The sequence below is a fragment of the Girardinichthys multiradiatus genome, chromosome 12, assembly GCF_021462225.1.
Source record: "Girardinichthys multiradiatus isolate DD_20200921_A chromosome 12, DD_fGirMul_XY1, whole genome shotgun sequence".
In the NCBI taxonomy this organism is placed as follows: Eukaryota; Metazoa; Chordata; class Actinopteri; order Cyprinodontiformes; family Goodeidae; genus Girardinichthys; species Girardinichthys multiradiatus.
This window is the reverse complement of record NC_061805.1, coordinates 26,897,254-26,917,326: the sequence shown is the minus strand read 5'-3', so window position 1 is coordinate 26,917,326 and position 20,073 is coordinate 26,897,254. Positions and strand designations below refer to the sequence as shown.

The window sequence follows — 20,073 nt, the reverse complement described above, 5'->3', positions numbered from 1 at the left end:
ACCTGACCACCCCAAAACAGGGAGAAAGACAGAGGCAGTTGCCTTCTGACTAAGGAGATGTGTTATCTATATGAATAAATAGTTCAAGCTCTTACAGAACAGGTACCAAAAGATAGAAAGAAGACATTTTTTTTTTAACCTTTATGTAACCTTTTGGAGGCAGGAAGAAAAACAAAAGTGTCAAATAGATTGTAAGATGCAGTAAGATTCAAATTAAATAAACAACCTTTGATCTGCTCCATCTAGTCAAACACAATTGCTCTGAGGTATAAACAGTAGCAGAAAGTATATGGTAAAGCTGGAGTTGCACCAAAAAAAAATCAGCTTTTGACCAGAATCAGCTGACTTTCAGCTTGACTGGCCCTGTCTAATGATAGGCAGATGGAAAACAAAAATAAAAATGAAATCATATCCCAGTCAGTGAATACACCCTAACTTAACAATTTGCTCTTGCTAAGCTCTTTGGTGTAGATGTCACTGAGTTAAGATGGCTCAGGTAGTTTCAGGATCAATGAGGTGTTTAAAAGTGAAGTGACAGGAAGCACAAAAGGTGTAAGGAACTTCTTGAAGGGAATTTCTATTTTGCGTAGAGATATTGTCACAGAGAACAGGAAGGCTGAATGTATTCACGAAAAGATGATTTGTCCAGTGTTTTGAACCTTAACCCCTCACCTGTGTTCCCAATGTAAACAGTTTAATGACTACTCATTGCAAAAAGACAAAAGAAATAATAATTATTGAACATTTTGAATGCTCTTAATTATAGTTCTGAAAAATCACCATATGGTCACAGTTTTACAAAACACAGAGATCAGAAATTGGCTGCAAAGTTTTGATTGATGCATTTTAAGCTTGAATCTGACATTACTGTTCTTTCTGAGAACACCGAGTTACTTGTGTAGATTAGGTTACAGCTTTGTTCGAGGTTATGTAACTCTTCAACAGACCCGCTTGCTGTTTAACTTTCATCTATCGTCTGTGTATCTCAGCCGTCTGTTCACCTCGTTTACCCTTTTTTTCCTCCAACAGCAGCAGCAGAAGAAGAAGCAGCAGATGTGTTGAGCAGGATGTTCTCTGTTTGACCACGGCCTGCTGCTGAAAGCCCTACATTCATAAGAAGGAAACAGAAAGAAGATTACTGAGGGATTAAATGCATGCACACGTGTGCACATGCAAACGCAGGGGGTTACTACAGTTCCGGGATTTAACTTCCATCCAACTGCGGGCACTGATCTGAATGAACTTGCCTGACTGACTGACTGAAAGAGTCTACGGTGTCATGGAAGAAGACGAGGATCCAACAGAAGCTCGCTGAATGTACTCCCAATGACCCCACCTTTTTCCACCTGCCTCACCATGAAAGCTTAACATTGCAAAGCTGACTGTCTCACAATGCGTTGATGCTTGTAGGAGCATAAGGCAAGACTTAATGACATTCGAATCTGGGAGAAACAGAGAAACCTTCAATTTTTTTCATCCTGCAGCCTACAGCAGAAAAAAAGATCAAGTGTCAAGAGGAAGATGCTGAAGAGAAAGTGATATTTTTAAACCTTCTCTGTGGATGCCTTACCACCACATGCATAAACACGAGGCTAAAGGATGACTGAAAAAAGACACACTTCTGATTTCTTTGAGTTCAGAAGTTCCATTTTTAGCTCACACTCTTGTTTTAGGCTCACATATCAACATAAAAAAATGTTACACCTACTGCTTCCTTGTTTATGCTAAAATGATTAATAGATATGATGTGAGAATTGCTCCAAGGAGATCAAGAAATTCTTTATTTTTGCTGCAGCGCATCCTTCTTCATGATGATGTAAACCAGATTTGACCTTTGCAGGAAATTGCTTTTTTTCCACCACTTTTAGTAAGTCTTGGAGTATTTGGATCCCAACAACAAGAGAAAAGACATTTGAATGCCCCATTTCCCAAAAGAAACTTAATTTGAAAATTAACCAGAAAAATGTAACACTGCATAAAACAGCATATTAAAAAAAGAATAAATCATCCCCTCAAACTGAGCTGCAATGGCCAGCCAGTCCACCCCTTTGTTTCTTCATGGCTTCGAACTCAGCGGTCACTTTGTTGATCCCCAACCTCTTGGCACTGGTGTCACCGGCCTGGTCCTGTCTGCTGTCGACCAGCGCACTGGGCAGCGAGTAGCTATTAAAAAGCTGGCAATGCGAGATGCAATCACGGTGAAGCATGCCCTGCGGGAGGTGAAAATTACTCAACGTCTTCACCATGAGAACGTAGTGCGGGTCCACGAGGTTTTAGCACCATATGGATGGCCGCTGCCCTGTGACCCATCCCACCTCAGTGCTCTGTACATAATCCAGGAGTGCATGGAGACAGATCTGGCCCGGTTACTGGACCAGGGACCACTACCTACAAGTAAGAAAGACTGATCAAATGTTCATTTAATTAATGGATTTCATTTAAAAAGTAGTCAAGTCATGGGCCAGTAAAATATCTCTTGTATAATAACCTCGAGAAAAAGAACCATGGTTTCAAGCAGTCACAATTACATAAATATTTCCAACAAAAAAATAGCAGATCATTTTATTTAATACAAAAAATGCAACACTTATTTCTGTTAAAATGTTTGCTGAGTATTACAGCTAAATTAATTTTATAATATGTATTATTTATTTTTTTAAACTTGTGCTTACTTTTTAATGGCCAACAGAGATGATAAATCTGATTGATGATATACTCTAATATTGAAAATTTTTTTTTTTTTCAAATGTTTTTGCTAATGCATAATATTTGCTTTCACAAATTGAAAAAAACGATATTTTTTTGATTTGTATGTTTGTCCATGTTAGTAGAATTAAAAAAAAGGCTGGTCGCATTGAAGGATTCCAACTAGTTCTGTCACAGTGTTAGTTGCCCATGCATGCGAATGGCTTGCATATTAAACGAGTTGGGATCAGGCTTCCATTTGCCCTTTCCTTTCATTTGTAAAAACCAAAGTCCCAAGTTCTGTTTCCCATTTTGTGTCCATCCATGCATTTCCCATTAGCAGTCCCTCTAAAGCCCATATAGGTAGTCCACCTGAGTTTGCTAATGTGGGAGCTTCTGTGTTGATTTAAGTCGTCCCCAAATTGGATGTTGATTTATAACCCATGGTCAACAAGAACCCATGAATCTGCTTGTAACTGCTTATTCTGGTAATTCAACTGTTTTAATTATTCTTGATCCTACTGCTGCTTTTGACACAATAGATTATGACATTTTAATATCATGGCTGGAGCAGTTTGTTGTTATTGCATATAAATGCACAGCCATAGAATGGTTTGGGTCCCAGTCATCAGAAGCTTCTCAAGTGTTTGGCAGATGTAAGAGGATGGATGGAACTGAACTTTCTTTATTTAAATAATTAAAAAGACAGGTCATTTTAGTTGGTAAATCTGACCTGCGGACAGAATGCAACAGTACTGTTGAGTCACTGGACTCTTCTGGCTATGAGTCTTCTGGCTGTGAGTCTTCCTCATGATGCCATTGAGAGGGTTGTTTGTGCTTTTATTACTTCTAGACTAGACTACTGTACCTCCCTCTATAGTGGGATTGACTAGTTTCTCCTTTGCCATCCTCAGCTGGTTCAAAATTCAGCTGTCCGTCTTCTAACAGGGACAAGCCAACATGAACATCCACTAGCTGCCCATTTCTGTTAGTATTGTTTTTAAGATTTCACTGTTAGTTTTTTTAATTTCTACTATATGGTCTGGCCCCACTTTACCTTAACAAGCTTTTACATCCACACACAACCCCAGTAGAACTCAAAGACTTGTTGTTCCCAGGACTTGGCTCATGACCAGGGGCAACAGAGCTTTTTCAGCTGCAGGTCCTACACTCTGAAACTGTTTCCCTCTTTCTGTGAGGTCTACTGGAACTTTATATGATTCAAATCTCTTTTGAAAACTCATCTTTTTAAACAACCATTTGGCTGCTTTGATTGCTTATTGCCTCGATTATCTTAATTTTATGTTTTATTTTTCATCAACTTATAGAATAAATTTGTTACCTTTTGGTTTGTAAAGATTTCTATAATAATAATAAAAATAATAATAATAATAATAATGGCCCTCAGTGCTAGCCATGTGCAACCTAAGTGGCAAAATACTGCAGTTATAGATAGCAACCACTAATATTTGCCAGCCATGTTTGTACAGTCAGACATGGTAAAAAGCTATGAAATTGATTTTTAAGTAAAGTTGTTTAGTCTGCAGTTCTTTCTACAGTGATGGCAACTCATTTCTGCATTACTAGAATGATTTAAATAAGAAAAACATAACAAGTAGTCTAGTCACTGTTTGCTGTTTTGATTTGCCAAATTTAGATTAAATTATTCCAATTTGTTTATTAGGCTAATGGCCAAATGAGAGAATACAAAAACTTGAAAAACAAAAGATCACTTAAAATATCTAAATTCATTCTATAATGGAGTATAATGAAATACTGATGAATGAGGCACTTATTACACTTTGTATGGGTTATATGGATCATGTGAGGATTGATGAAATTATCCTCACCAGCTGAAATGCAAATAAATCAATATAATCTAAAAAGTGAAAATCAGTATACGGGAAAATTATCCTAATTATGACTAATTTCTATCTGTTTTTCAGGTCATGCCACTCTGCTGTTTTATCAGCTGCTAAGGGGCCTAAAGTTCATCCACTCAGCTAACGTTCTACACCGAGACCTGAAACCTGCCAACATCTTCATCAACACAGACCAAATGCTGCTCAAGATCGGTGACTTTGGACTTGCCAGAATAGTCGACCCCCATTATTCTCATAAGGTGAGTGTTAGACAAGCAAGGAGTCCCACGCATTCTGATGAGGGTTTACTTATGGCGGAGGCTTCTGCCTCTGAGAAGTTTCCAGATACCCTGCAGTACATCATCTTCCCATGCTTCATTATAAAATGGAAGTGTGAAATAGTATCTCTAATATACGGCAGCTGTCGCACAGGAGGAAGAGCAGACATTTACCAATTTAGGCGTATAGTTTACCTCTACCTTTCCCTTCACATGTTGAAGTGCCCCCTGATGAAACACTGATCCTCTTCATTGTCCTAGATTTGCACATTATTGTGTTTGTTGTACAGGTCCTTCTCAAAATATTAGCATATTGTGATAAAGTTCATTATTTTCCATGTCATGATGAAAATTTAACATTCATATATTTTAGATTCATTGCACACTAACTGAAATATTTCAGGTCTTTTATTGTCTTAATACGGATGATTGTGGCATACAGCTCATGAAAACCCAAAATTCCTATCTCACAAAATTAGCATATTTCATCCGACCAATAAAAGAAAAGTGTTTTTAATACAAAAAACGTCAACCTTCAAATAATCATGTACAGTTATGCACTCAATACTTGGTCGGGAATCCTTTTGCAGAAATGACTGCTTCAATGCGGCGTGGCATGGAGGCAATCAGCCTGTGGCACTGCTGAGGTCTTATGGAGGCCCAGGATGCTTCGATAGCGGTCTTTAGCTCATCCAGAGTGTTGGTTCTTGAGTCTCTCAACGTTCTCTTCACAATATCCCACAGATTCTCTATGGGGTTCAGGTCAGGAGAGTTGGCAGGCCAATTGAGCACATTGATACCATGGTCAGTAAACCATTTACCAGTGGTTTTGGCACTGTGAGCAGGTGCCAGGTCGTGCTGAAAAATGAAATCTTCATCTCCATAAAGCTTTTCAGCAGATGGAAGCATGAAGTGCTCCAAAATCTCCTGATAGCTAGCTGCATTGACCCTGCCCTTGATAAAACACAGTGGACCAACACCAGCAGCTGACACGGCACCCCAGACCATCACTGACTGTGGGTACTTGACACTGGACTTCTGTCATTTTGGCATTTTCTTCTCCCCAGTCTTCCTCCAGACTCTGGCACCTTGATTTCTGAATGACATGCAGAATTTGCTTTCATCCGAAAAAAGTACTTTGGACCACTGAGCAACGGTCCAGTGCTGCTTCTCTGTAGCCCAGGTCAGGCGCTTCTGCCGCTGTTTCTGGTTCAAAAGTGGCTTGACCTGGGGAATGCGGCACCTGTAGCCCATTTCCTGCACACGCCTGTGCACGGTGGCTCTGGATGTTTCTACTCCAGACTCAGTCCGCTGCTTCCGCAGGTCCCCCAAGGTCTGGAATCGGCCCTTCTCCACAATCTTCCTCAGGGTCCAGTCACCTCTTCTCGTTGTGCAGCGTTTTCTGCCACACTTTTTCCTTCCCACAGACTTCCCACTGAGGTGCCTTGATACAGCACTCTGGGAACAGCCTATTCGTTCAGAAATTTCTTTCTGTGTCTTACCCTCTTGCTTGAGGGAGTCAATAGTGGCCTTCTGGACAGCAGTCAGGTCGGCAGTCTTACCCATGATTGGTGTTTTGAGTGATGAACCAGGCTGGGAGTTTCAAAGGCCTCAGGAATCTTTTGCAGGTGTTTAGAGTTAACTCGTTGATTCAGATGATTAGGTTCATAGCTCGTTTAGAGACCCTTTTAATGATATGCTAATTTTGTGAGATAGGAATTTTGGGTTTTCATGAGCTGTATGCCAAAATCATCCGTATTAAGACAATAAAAGACCTGAAATATTTCAGTTAGTGTGCAATGAATCTAAAATATATGAATGTTAAATTTTCATCATTACATTATGGAAAATAATGAACTTTATCACAATATGCTAATATTTTGAGAAGGACCTGTATATGAGCTAAAAAAATTCTGTTTGTGAGAAAGTTGAGGAGGACCTGAGTTACACCCAGAGCTTACCCTCTGTTGATTCACCCAAAGCATTATGCCTTTGTTCTATTGCTGATATCACGTTAGAAGATGGGCTGCACGGTGGTGCAGTTGGTAGCACTGTTGCCTTGCAGCAAGAAGGTCCTGGGTTCAATTCCTGTCCAGGGGTCTTTCTGCATGGAGTTTGCATGTTCTCCCCGTGCATGAGTGGGTTCTCACTGGGTACTGGGAATGTTAAATTTTCATCATGACATTATGAAAAATAATTAACTTTATCACAATATGCTAATATTTTGAAAAGGACCTGTATATGAATAAAGGCTAAAGCACTAGAAGGGACAATATAAATCCAGACCTTTTACAATTTAAAACAGCATTTTGATTCCCTTTACTTAGATATATTTTGATAGATGTTGGTTTGTAATTGTTTAGATCAAACTATTACAGGAATATAGATTTATCTAAAAAAGGAATGCATATTCAGTTCAGGTAGAACATTTTATTTAGTTTGACGGCCAGAAAATGCATGTGATGCATGCTGTTTTGTTTTTAGCTCTTTTTTTAAACATTTGCATTAATTATGTAAATCCACCTTCTTTATGGAAATAAACAAAGGCAGCATCAAACATTAGGCCTTTTTTGTAGTATCTGCTTTGAATGTGTAGTGTTCTGAAGTGCCATTTTTATATAATTCCCATCCCAAAATAAATAATTTCATAAATATTCAAGTCAGCAGAGTTGAGGGTTTTTTCTATTCTCACTTTTCTCAGGCACTCTGCAGTTCTGCAGCTGTTGAATAAATTGCACAAGATAATTGTAATATCTGTGTATTTTATCTCTTCTCCATTTCATCAAGAGACCGACAATAGCTCCTCAATCTCTGGGGCTGTTTAAATTTAAGACAGCATCGCATTTTTTTCTTTGTAGCAATGCATAATCTATACTGCGTGTGTGGGTGCCTGGATATTATATCCTCATTCTGTCCTCTGTCTGACAGTACCCTTTAAAGAGTTACAAAAAGAAAGTTATTGTTAATTGAAAAGCTTACGAAGTCCTGTAACCACAGGACCTGTTGTTGAACACCAGCAGAAGTTGAATCTGGCAAGCTAAGGGAGGAAGTCTTCAGGGCTTGTTTTTGTGAATGGGAACCCCTGAACCAGCAGACAAGTGGCCAGAAGAATTTTGTCTTCTGTGGTTGTGGTGTTAAAAGCTTTGGCGTGGCAGGCATTCAAGGGGTCTATGAAGAAGGACAATCAGTTGACCTTGGGGACGTCCTGGGGGTGGATGATTTGTCACAAGATGCTGAAGGCTCTGGACATTGTGGGGCTGTTGTGATTGACACCCTTCCTGTCATTAAGGCTAGGACAATAACTGTGGAGTGGCAGATCGCATAGGTAGTTCCAATATTTTAGAAAGGAGACCCGAATTTGAACTTTAACCATCTCAAATTAGCAAAAGGGGATGGATGGATGGATGGATGGATGGATGGATGGATGGATGGATGGATCAGAATCAGAATCAGCTTTATTGCCAAGTTCGTACATACAAACAAGGAATTTGACTCCGGTACACTTTGCTCTTTGGTTTTGTTTTTGTATTACAGAATATACATGTTTACAATGTACAATATACACATATATAAATAAAAAGGTGCATTTGCAACATCTGTATGCTGTTGATTTGTACTCTATTAAATGTTCAACAGAGAAACAGCCTGGGGGAAGAAACTGTCTCTGTGGCGGCTGGTTTTAGTGAACAGTGCTCTGTAGCGGCGGCCTGAAGGTAAAGCTCTGAACAGTTTATGTGCAGGGTGTGTGGGGTCTGCAGAGATTTTAGCAGCTCTTTTCCTGACCGTAGACCTGTATACGTCCTGGATGGAGGGAAGGTCAGCCCTGATTATTCGTTGCAGTCTGGACCTGTCCTGTTTTGTGGATGAGCCAAACCACACTGAGATGGATGAAGACAGGACAGATTGAATGATGGCAGTGTAGAAGATGACCAGCAGCTCCTGTGGAAGGTTGAACTTCTTGAGTTGCCTCAGGAAGAACAGTCTCTGCTGGGCCTTCTTTCGAACAGTGTCTATGTGTGAAGACCATCTCAGGTCCTCAGAGATGGTGGTTCCTAAGAACCTGAAGTGGTCCACGGCCGATACAGTGTTGTTGAGGATGGTGAGGGGGGTGTATGGGGGTGGTGTTCTCCGAAAGTCCACCACCATTTCCACAGTCTTGAGTGGGTTCAGTTCAAGGTAGTTCTGACCGCACCAGTGTACCAGCCGATCCACCTGCTGTCTGTATGCAGACTCATCACCGTCCTGGATCAGTCCAATGACAGTGGTGTCGTCTGCAAACTTAAGGAGTTTCACGGACGAGTCCGATGAGGTGCAGTCATTTGTGTACAGGGAGAAGAGGAGTGGGAATAGAACACATCCCTGGGGGGCACCAGTACTTATTGATCTGGATCGGGAGAAGATGCTCCCCAGTCTCACCTGCTGCTGTCGGTCCGTCAGGAAGCTGTTGATCCACTGACAGGTGGAGGCTGGGACGTTGAGCTGGGTGAGCTTCTGGTGGAGGATGTCTGGTATGATGGTGTTGAAGGCCGAGCTGAAGTCTACAAACAGGATCCTGGCGTACCTCCCTGGGTGGTCGAGGTGTTGCAGGATGAAGTGTAGACCTAAGTTAACAGCATCATCTGCCGACCTGTTTGCTCAGTAAGCAAACTGCAGGGGGTCCAGCAGGGGGCCTGTGATGTCTTTCAGGTGCTTCAGCACCAGCCGCTCAAAGGATTTCATGACCACAGACGTCAGGGCTACAGGCCTGTAGTCATTTAATCCTAGGATGGTGGGTTTCTTGGGAACCGGGATGATGGTGGATCGTTTGAGGCAGGAGGGGACCTCACATTTCTCCAGTGACTTGTTGAAGATCCTTGTGAAGATCGGAGCGAGTTGATTTGCACAGGCTTTCAGGCATGATTGGGAGACGTTATCAGGTCCTCCAGCTTTCTTTGTTTTCATGCGCTGAAAGAGCCTATTTACATCTTCCTTGGAGATCTTTAGTGCAGGCAGAGGATCTGAAGGTGGGGGGTTGGTTAATTTATGGGAGGAATTTGTTCCTGAATGGGATGTGGAGGAGATGATTTGAGGTGTGAATGGCTTCTTGTCATGTCTGCGGTAGAAGCCATTCAGACGGTTGGCCAGGAGACGACTCTGTTCAGGATGAGTGGGGGGACTCCTATAGGCAGTCAGGTTTCTCAGACCGGTCCATACAGCTGAAGTGTCACCAGTATAAAACCTGTTCTTCAGCTTTTTACTGTAGCTTCTCTTGGCTGCTTTGATCTCTTTTGTTAGTCTGTTCCTGGCCTGCTTGTACTGTGCCCAATCTTCACTGCTGTGAGCTTCTTCCTTTTCCCTGCGCAGATTCCTGAGGTGTGGAGTGAACCATGGCTTGTTGTTCCCAAAGGTGCAGAAGGTCTTGGTCTGCACACACATGTCCTCACAGAAATTGATGTATGATGTCACCACATCAGTTAGTTAGTTTAAGTCGGTGGCTGAAGTTTCAAAAACAGTCCAGTCTGTGCATTCAAAGCAGGCCAGTAGCATCTGCTTTGATTCCTCAGTCCACTTCTTAACAGTGTGAACCTTAGGTTTGGAAGCTTTTAGTCTCTGTCTGTAGGTTGGGATGAGGTGGATAAGAGAATGATCCGAAAAACCCAGAGCAGTCCTGGTAAGAGCGTGATATGAGTCCTTTAAAGCTGTGTAACAATGGTCCAGTGTGTTTTTGTCTGTGGTGGGACACTTAATATGCTGTCTGTATTTGGGGAGTTCATTGGAGAGGTTTGTTCTGTTAAAATCTCCCAGTATTATGATGAAAGAGTCCGTGTATTTTTTCTCCATGTCTGTAATCAGCTCAACGAGATGTTTTTCAGCAGCAGAAGTGCAGCCATGCAGTGGAAAATATGAGCCGATTATTATAAACGAGGAAAACTCTCTCGGTGAATAAAACGGTTTACAGTTTATGGAAAATGACTCCAGATCCGGGCTACATGTTTTTCCCAGCACTTTTACGTCTCTGCACCAACCTTCATTTATATAAAAGCAGATTCCGCCTCCTCGCTTCTTTCCTGATAGCTCCGCGCTGCGATCTGCTCTGAGCAGCTGAAAGCCCGACATCAGCAGTACGCGGTCCGGGATGTTTTCACTCAGCCATGTCTCAGTGAAGCAGAGAACCGCTGATCCGCGGAGGTCCGTGTTTTTACCGGTGAGAAGAAGCAGCTCGTCCATCTTGTTGTTTAGAGAGAGGACATTTGCCAGGTGGATTGAAGGCAGTGGTGTGCGAAGTCCTCTTTTGCGGAGCTTTACCAGCGCGCCAGCACGGTTTCCCCTTTGACGCTTTCAGCGCAGTATTCCGTATAGCGCCGCAGCTCCGCTTGCCAGGAGCTCAGTGAACCTCGGATCGATGGAAGATGGTGAAAAAATCCCAAGAGATGACTCTCTGATGTTGAGAAGTTCCTCTCTACTGAATGAGACCACAGGATTGTGGCTCGAAAGACATAAAAACACACAAAATACAAAAACAAAGAGAGAGCGAAGCTCCGAGGCTGCCATCGTCGGCGCCATCTTGGTTTCATGGATGGATGGATGGATTCATGGATGGATTCATTCATGTAGTGGGATAAAGCAAACACTGCACATAAACCTGAACACACCATCCCTGTGGTGAAACAGGGTATTGACAGCATCATCCTGTGGGGAAGGTTTTCTTTAGCAGGGATTGGGAAGCTGGTCAGAATTGATAGAAAGACAGATTCATCCAATCCTGGCATAAAACACAGTGAACAATACTTCAGAATATGGTGGAGGTTCATCTTCCAGGAGCATTACCTTTAACATATAATCAGAGCAGGAATTGAATGGTTTAGATCAAAGTATATTCATGTGTCCAGACTTGAAAATCCACTCTCACAAACACTCTCCTTCTAATCTGATAGAGTTTGAATTATTTTGCAAAGAAGAAAAGGCAAATATGTCAGTGCCTAGATGTACAAAGTCGGTTGAGGTTGAAATTTGTTGTTGTAAACACAATTTATGAAAAGGTTTAAGGGAAATTCATACTTTTGCAAAGCACTGAATGTAACTCACTGTTCTCTCTAGTGTAATGGCTCAGCTGGTGTCAGGATGTCACTAGACTGATTTTACCTTTAAAAAGCGCAAAGACTTTGTATCCAGTCATCATTTCCAGCGTACTTTATGTACCAAATACTGTGCAGACAAAGCTTATTATTGCTGTCATCATCAATTCTTATTTTCTCTCAGATTACTTAGTCCGATGTAATGTATGTCCAAACCCCAGAGCCACTCCAGAGATGGTGTCAAGTTTTGCACTAATCAAACACTGTGATTAGGCTGTCGGCTCTACATGAAGACATCTGAAAGATTAATGGGACAATTCACAACTCCACTGCCCAGCTTTGTTATGTTCAAAGGTCCCACAGCAGTACTGTAACACTAGCAAGGGCGGATGTGCGTTCGTGTTTGTGTCTCAGTGAGGTTTGATTCGGGTCTGTGCGTGTGAAGAGGTGCTCTCCTGAAAGGCAATCTCTGTCGGCAGAGAGCTCGGGACCTTGGGATCAGTTGGGTGCAGACACAGGGGTGCACTGGGAGAGTGAGGAGGGTGAGAGGAGGAGGTGTATTAGAGGAGGAAGGAATGCAGAGTACTTGAGAAGCAAGGGTGGGAAATTTTAAACCACAGAGGCTTGGGAAAAAGAGAGGTGAAAAGTGCAGAGACTAGAAAGGAACAAACATTTCAACGTGAAAAAACAGAAAAATGAAAGAGGCTCAAACACTCAGAGAGAAAAACTGAAAGAAATTAAATTATTCAAGCTATGCCTGAGAGCAGAAACAAGTTTACTTCTGTTCTGCTACATGTTTTGTTAGAGAATAGTCTGTTTATGGAAATAACATGCAGAAAAGATAGATGGTTATATGTGAGGACCGTTCTGATAATTAGAGATGGGTAGTAACTAGTTACATTTACTTGAGTAACTTTTTGAGAAACATGTTCTTCTAGGAGTGGTTTTACAATACCATATTTTCACGTTTACTTGGGTGGCATAATTTGGAAGCAACACTACTCTTACAATTTCTGGCTACTCTACCCATCTCCAGTTGTCTGCTGAGTCTGTGGTGCCCTTTTGAGGTCAAACGAATATACAGTAAGCAGTATATATTGTCAGTGGAAATATTTGGACTGTTCAAACATATAAAATTACCTATTGTACATATTAATTTCATAAGCTTTATGATGTGAAAAAAAAAAACATCAGGAAATGTTTGTTTCTTACTGAAGTTGTTGTTTTGTAATGATGTTAGTTATTTTTTACTAATTTCATATTTTATTCCATAAAATACCAGTATTTAATGTAATGTCTAAGTTTGATTACATTAGTAAATACCTGCATGAGTACCTACATGAGTAGCCTATTTACGAAATACTTTTAAACTCTAACTTTAGTAAATGTTTGGATTAGAACTGGATTAGAGGTAGATAAGAGAGACCAGACTCAACAATGCAGATAACCTGAAGGGCTCTATTAACACAACCTGGGCTTCCATTACACCTCAGCAGAACCACAGGCTGATCACCATGCCACAGTGCAGTGATGCGGAAATTAATGCAAAATGACCCCCAAGTATTGAGTGCACAGAAATAAACATACTTTTCAGAGACTTGATATTTCTGTTTTAAATATCCCTTTTTATTAATCTTATGAACTCTTTTTATTATCTGAGACACTGAATGTTGGGTTCTAATGATCTGTAAGCCCTAATCTTTAAAATTCCATGTGTTATGAATCTATAGAATATATGAGTTTCACTTTCTGAAATGAGTGACAAAAAATATTTAACTTTTTTACGGTATTCCAATTTTTTGAGATGTACCTTTAAATTGAAATAATGCTACTTTTACTTGAGTACAATTTTCGCTTTCTCTACCCACTTCTGTGTGATGATATGGATATGAGTTTATGTTGGTGTCATTTGTGATGTAGTTTTGACACCAGAGCAGATGCCTGCAGTAAATGTACGAGCAGCCACTCTCTAACAGGATTGCAGTGCTGCTTTCTCAAACATTTGACTCAAATAGGTGACCCAACAAACATCGTGACTCAAATTTTTACATATTTTGCATCCAAAATGTTTTCCTCAGAGTTGGTGTAGATTCATTCAGGTCATGGTAACCATAAGTACTTTAGGAAATGGCAATTGGACCTTTTTTGCAACCAGAAGCACTTTTGAAACGGTGTGTATTTTTCTTTCCTTTCAATACCCATTTGGTTGTGGTAGCTCATAACGAGCTTTGTTGTGTTGAACACTTCTTCCTGTTAAAAGGGAGTCCTTCTTTTCCATTGTCCCATTCTTTCACTAAACCTGCAGTGCAGTGATATTCTATCTGTAGGCGATCCCTTCATTTCTACTGATAAAATTTACTTGAATCAAAAGCGATGGCAGAGTTTATTGGACAAGAGTGAAACATAAACAGAAAAAAATCTAAATCAGAATAAGTGTGATGCTGTTTACATCCTACACTGTAAAGAAATTGATGCTTCTTTGAGTGTGGATGTGTTAATGTCACATTCTAAGGCAGCGCTGGAGATGCCCAGAAATGATTCTTGACCAGAATGAAGGACAGAGAGAAAAAAGTGGGGAAAAAGCTAAAAGGAAATTAAATAAATACTGTTTTTTACATAGGGGCAAGACTAGAAGCAAAGAAGGAACAGCTGAGGAAGGAGAGGGTGGATGCAAAACTGTAAAAAAGAGTGAGATCCATTTGAATGTGAAGAAAATGTGAACATAGAAAACAGTCACAGCAAACAGAGTGGAAAGAAGGAGGTGAAGAAGAAAATATGAATATATCTTTCTAAATAGCTATGAGGCACTGCTTGAACAATGTTTTAAATAGTGTAATTATAAAAGAAGATGATACTTTGTACATAAGCATAAGTACTTTGCCAAAGCTCTCGTATTACTTACATTTTATCAGGTTACAACCTGATTTATGGTAACAAACTTTGTGTCATGTTTCTTATTGCCGACTTAACCCACATGCAGTGACACTCAGAAAACAAGAAGGGTTTAGTTGAAGTTTATTGAAAACTCAGCAAGGCAGTTATGAGAGCGGTGAACCTAATCCTCGTCACTAAATGAAACAAGGGGGAAAAAGACGGTTTGAGACTGAACCTCAGAATAAGGCCTAAAAGATAATAAGGCCTCCGCCAGGGAGAAGCACAGAGTCAGGAGAGGAACTTAGTCTGCCAGGTTTAGTTCTAGTCAGGAGGGAGCCGCAAAAAATAACAGAGGTCTGGTTTGAGGTCCGATCAGCCAGAGGTCACACCTGGAACGGGTAACAGGAAGAAGTTAGTGTTTTCTTTTCTAGTTCAGAAAAAGCTTTACAATCTCTTTCCACCAAACTTGCAAAATATCAGGTTTCAGAGCTGGCCAGAAAGATTACCATGGAGGGCAAAGCACTCAGGCAACAAAATGCTGGCAATCCATCATCTTTATGCTTCCCAGCTGATGAACCAAATGAGCCACACCTGTAGTCTCTGGCAATCTCCCGCTGGCAGCACCTAGTGTTGGAAGAGTGTTAATAGCAGGCAGCAGATGACTCCAGATCCTGGCAGCACCTCCCCCTCAACGGCCGCCACCCGGCGGCCCAGAAGAAGCAGTTTGGGAGGCTAAGAAGTCCCGGACGAGGGAGGGATCGAGAATGAAGGACCCAGGAACCCAGGAGCGGTCCTCCGGGCTGTACCCCTCCCAATCGATGAGGTATTGCCATCCACGTCCCCGCTGCCGGGAGGACACAATGCGGCGAACGGAGTACACAGGGTAACCCTGGAAGTCCCGGGCGGGTAGAGGGGGCATGGCCGGAGGGCAGAGTGTGCTGGTCTGGACAGGCTTCAACTGAGAAACGTGAAAGACAGGGTGTACGCAGAGACTGGGAGGCAGACGAAGACGAACAGAGGCAGGGCCAACAAGTGAGTCAATTACGTACAGCCCAATGAACCTGGGAGAGAGCTTTCTGGACAGGGACTTAAGTGGGATGTCCCGTGCAGCGCACCAAACCTTCTGACCATTGCGGTAACTGGGAGTGGGCAGACGTCGACGGCCTGCGTAGCGCTTGTTTTGGGCCGCTGTACGGTAAGTTGCTCGGGTGGTGGCGTCCCAAACCCACTTACATCTCCGGATGTGGTGTCGCACCATAGGAACTGCGATGTCCCTCTCCTCTGACAGGAACAGTGGCGGTTGGTACCCCAGGGAGGCCTCAAAAGGTGTGTAGCCAGTGGCAGAGGAGACGTGCGAGTTGTGGGCATACTCGATCCACCCCAAGTGGGCACTCCATTCAGTGGGGCTGGTTGATGTTACGCACCGTAGTGCCGCCTCCAATTCTTGGTTGAGATGCTCAACTTGGCCATTTGACTGGGGGTGATGGCCCAAAGTCAGTGACACCTTTGCCCCCAAAGCGTCACAGAAATGTCTCCAGACCCGGGAAGTGAACTGAGGCCCCCTGTCGGACAACAGACAACTGGGGATGCCGTGCAGGCGGAAGACATGTTTGACCACGAACTTTGCTGTCTGGAGAGCCAACGGCAGCTTCCTGAGTGGGACCAGGTGGCAGGCCTAGGAGAATTGATCGACTATAGTCATTATTACAGTCATTCCATGAGAGTTCGGCAGGCCGGTAACAAAATCCAAAGCTACGTGAGACCAGGGTCGCTTGGGGACGTTGAGAGGCTGGAGCAGGCCCGCGGGGGGTTGATTGGAGGTTTTGCTTCTGGCACAGGTAGCGCAGGCGTTGACGTACTCCCTGATGTTTTTATACATGGACGGCCACCAATAACGCCTGGAAACTGCTGCGACGGTTCTACTGACTCCTGGATGGGCGGAGAACTTGGCTGTATGGAACCAGCAGATAAATCTGGACCATACTGAGGCTGGAACGTATGTTCGTCCAGGGGGCCCAGTGCCCGGCCCTGGATCGTCAGGGAGGGCTCGCCGCACCAGGTTCTCTACCTCCCAGGTTAAGGAGTCAACAGTACAGCTTGGCAGCAGAATGGGCTTGGCCTGTTTTTCAGAGTCCCCAGGGCCAAACTGGCAGGACAGAGCATCGGGTTTAAGGTTCTTGGAACCAGGCCTAAAAGACATAGACAGATTAAAGCAGGAAAAAAAAAGTGACCAATGTGATTGACGGGCATTAAGACGTTTAGCTGACTGAATGTAAGACAAGTTCTTGTGGTCTGTCCAAACCAGCACAGGATGTTCGGCGCCCTCCAGCCAATGCCTCCACTCCTCAAGGGCCAGTTTGATGGCTAGAGGCTCCCTATCTCCCACCTGGTAGTTCTGTTCGGCGGGGGTCAGTCGTCGTGAGAAGAAGGCACAGGGGTGTAGCCTCCCGTCCTGGTCCAAAGGCTGAGAGAGGACCGCCCCCACCCCGGTGTCCGAGGCGTCAACCTCCAATGTGAACTGCTTAACAGAGTCTGGATGTATCAGGACAGGTGCTTGGGAGAACAGCCTCTTTAACCGGATGAAGGCGGCCTCGGCCCCGTGCCCCAGCTGAAGGTCGTCTTGGTGGACGTTAGCGCAGTCAGGGGGGCCGCCACTTGGCTGTAATTCCGTATGAACCTCCGGTAGAAGTTGGCGAACCCCAGGAACTGCTGCAGCTTCTTCCGGGAGTCAGGTACTGGCCAGTCCAGCACTGCTTGAACCTTCCCTGGGTCAGCGCGGACCTGTCCCTCCTCCAAAACAAATCCCAGGAGACTGACAGTCGACTGATGAAAGTCGCACTTCTCGACCTTGACGTACAGTCTGTCTTCAAGGAGGCGCTGTAGAAACAGCCAAACGTGGTGGCGGTGTTAGTGGAGGCTTCTGGAAAAAATCTAAATGTCGTCCAGGTATACAAACACAAAAATATTCAAAATAATATCTCAGAACATCATTGATGAGTGTCTGGAACACTGCTGGAGCATTACTTAAGCCAAAGGGCATGATCAAATACTCACAGTGCCCTAGGGGATTCTTGAATGCCGTCTTCCACTCGTCTCTCTGGCGGACTCGGACTAAGTGGTAGGCGTTTCTGAGGTCCAGTTTGGTGAATCTAGTGGCGCTGTGCATGGGTTCAAAAGCCGAAGCTAACAATGGAAGTGGGTACTTATTTTTTACAGTAATAGCGTTCAAACCTCTGTAATCAATGCAAGGACACAAACTACCGTCCTTCTTCCCCACAAAAAAGAAGACTGCCCCCAGGGGAGATGAGGAAGGACGGATAATCCCAGCAGCTAAAGACTCCGTGATATACTTATCCATTACCTGTCTCTCCGGCACTGAGATCCTATAGAGCCGGCTGGAGGGCAAAGGAGCCCCTGGGAGGAGGTTAATGGCGCAGTCGTAAGGCCGATGAGGAGGCAGAGACAAGGCCCAGGACTTACTAAAAACCTGTTTGAGGTCGTGGTACTCGGGGGGAACCCTGGTCAAATCTGGGGGCTCCTCCTCCTTACTCTAGTCCACAGGAGTACTAGGGCAAACAGCAGACTGTAAACAAGAGCTGAGGCATCTCTCAGACCAAGCCTCTATGCGTGAATCCACCCAATTTATATGAGCGTTATGGCACTGGAGCCAGGGGAAACTGAGCGCCAGCACGCTCTGAGCGATGGGGGAAAAAAAAAGGAAACGTGCTCGCGGTGGTTACCAGACAAGATGAGTTCTAACGGCTGCCTTCGATGGGTGATTTCATGTAAGGAAACCTCGTCCAACGCCAAAACCCGGCGAGGCTGGGACAACAATTCTGTAGCTATTTGTCTCCTGTTAGCCAGATCTTGGTCAATCAGGTTTAAATCGCACCCGGAATCAACTAGAGCGGACAAAACCTCAGCGTGGCGGTTCAACAATAAAGTGGCCGGTAACGTGAACCGAGGGGTCTTAAAAACAGAAGGTGGGTCCGTCGGTCGCACCTTCACAGCCGGCGGACCCCCCTTTTGGCCAAACGGGACATGCGGAAATAAAATGGTCAGGAGCACCACAATAGAAACACTGGTTAGCCTCCCGTCGCCGCCGTTGCTCACCAGGCGAGGTCCTGGCTCTTCCCACCTGCATGGGCTCGGTTTCGGGGTGGCCAACCAGCAAGTTCTGCAAAACCGGCAAGGGAGATGAGGAGGCTGGTTGAGGGCACCCCACTGCTCTCGGAGCGATCTCTCCTCCTCTCCCGTAGGCGGGTATCTATGCGGACAGCCAAATCAATATATTTATCCAGCCCATCGGGCTCCTTTACAAGCACTAACTCATCCTTAACGGCCTCGTCCAGGGATTAAAAACACGCCGCCTTTAACGCGCTTGCGTTCCAGCCTGAGGATGCGGCCAATGTGCGGAAATCGATAGAAAAATCAGCCAGTGGACGATTCCGCTGTTTTAACGCCCACAGGCAGTAAAAGACTGATCAGAGGCTACATCAAATGTTTGTTTAAACTCTACAATGAATTTCTCGTAAGAGACACCAAAATTATTACAATCAGAGCAGCGTGCCTCCGCCCACTGGAGTGCCCTCTGTCGAAGCCGTCTCTGCTTCCCCGGGTCCGTTGATTTGGGTACAGGTTTCAAAAGAGTGAAATAAACACAAGTACAATCAACTTTGAGTTCGCCTTTGCGCAGAGTGAGAGATGGACTCCAGTCAAGCACCTGCAAGCCCAACTCTGATCAACTCTCCGCTTTCAGGCTCGTTTTATTCAGTTCCAAGGGTGTGTTCAACATATACATATATCATGTCACTCATATATAGCATAAGAGTTCCTTGGGTCCAAATAAGGAGTGGTTCTGGTTATTTTCTCCTAGCAAGCTTATTCTGTCCTGTCTCCGGTCTTCCCTGTCCTCCACCTGTTTACAACCTTGGACTCTCTCTATCCCCTACTCCCTTGTCATTCACCAATTTATAACCTTGCACTTTCTATGCCTCACTCTCCTCTCCTCCATATGCACACAGGTTACACACATAGATAATTTATATATTCTACACCTCCCAGTCAACAACCCCAAGATGTATGAGATCTTACCCTCATCATGTGGAAAAGACTGGGGGGACCGGTTGAACACTAGTGTACACTGGAGTAGAAATCCACAGCAACCTCCCACCTCTCCGGAGAACTTCTCCGGATTAGGGGAGGTGACGTCACTGGAGAGAATTTGCTGTTGAGGTGCTAAACGTTCGGCAGCGCCCCCCACAGGTGCAGCGGACACAGGGCTACAGTCGCGTTGGAACAGAGATGCCAGATGCTCTA

The 20,073-nt window shown here is 43.8% G+C and overlaps 1 protein-coding gene across 1 annotated transcript in view; it reads left to right on the top strand.

The window, feature by feature from the left end:
- mapk4 (mitogen-activated protein kinase 4) overlaps nt 1-20,073 on the top strand; it is a 33,240-nt gene that overhangs the window by 1,161 nt on the left and 12,006 nt on the right. The window contains exons 2-3 of the mRNA XM_047380840.1: nt 1,030-2,394; nt 4,632-4,807. Of these exons, the coding sequence (XP_047236796.1) occupies nt 2,028-2,394; nt 4,632-4,807 (543 nt within the window). The 5' untranslated portion in view covers nt 1,030-2,027. The remainder of the gene's footprint in view (nt 1-1,029; nt 2,395-4,631; nt 4,808-20,073) is intronic.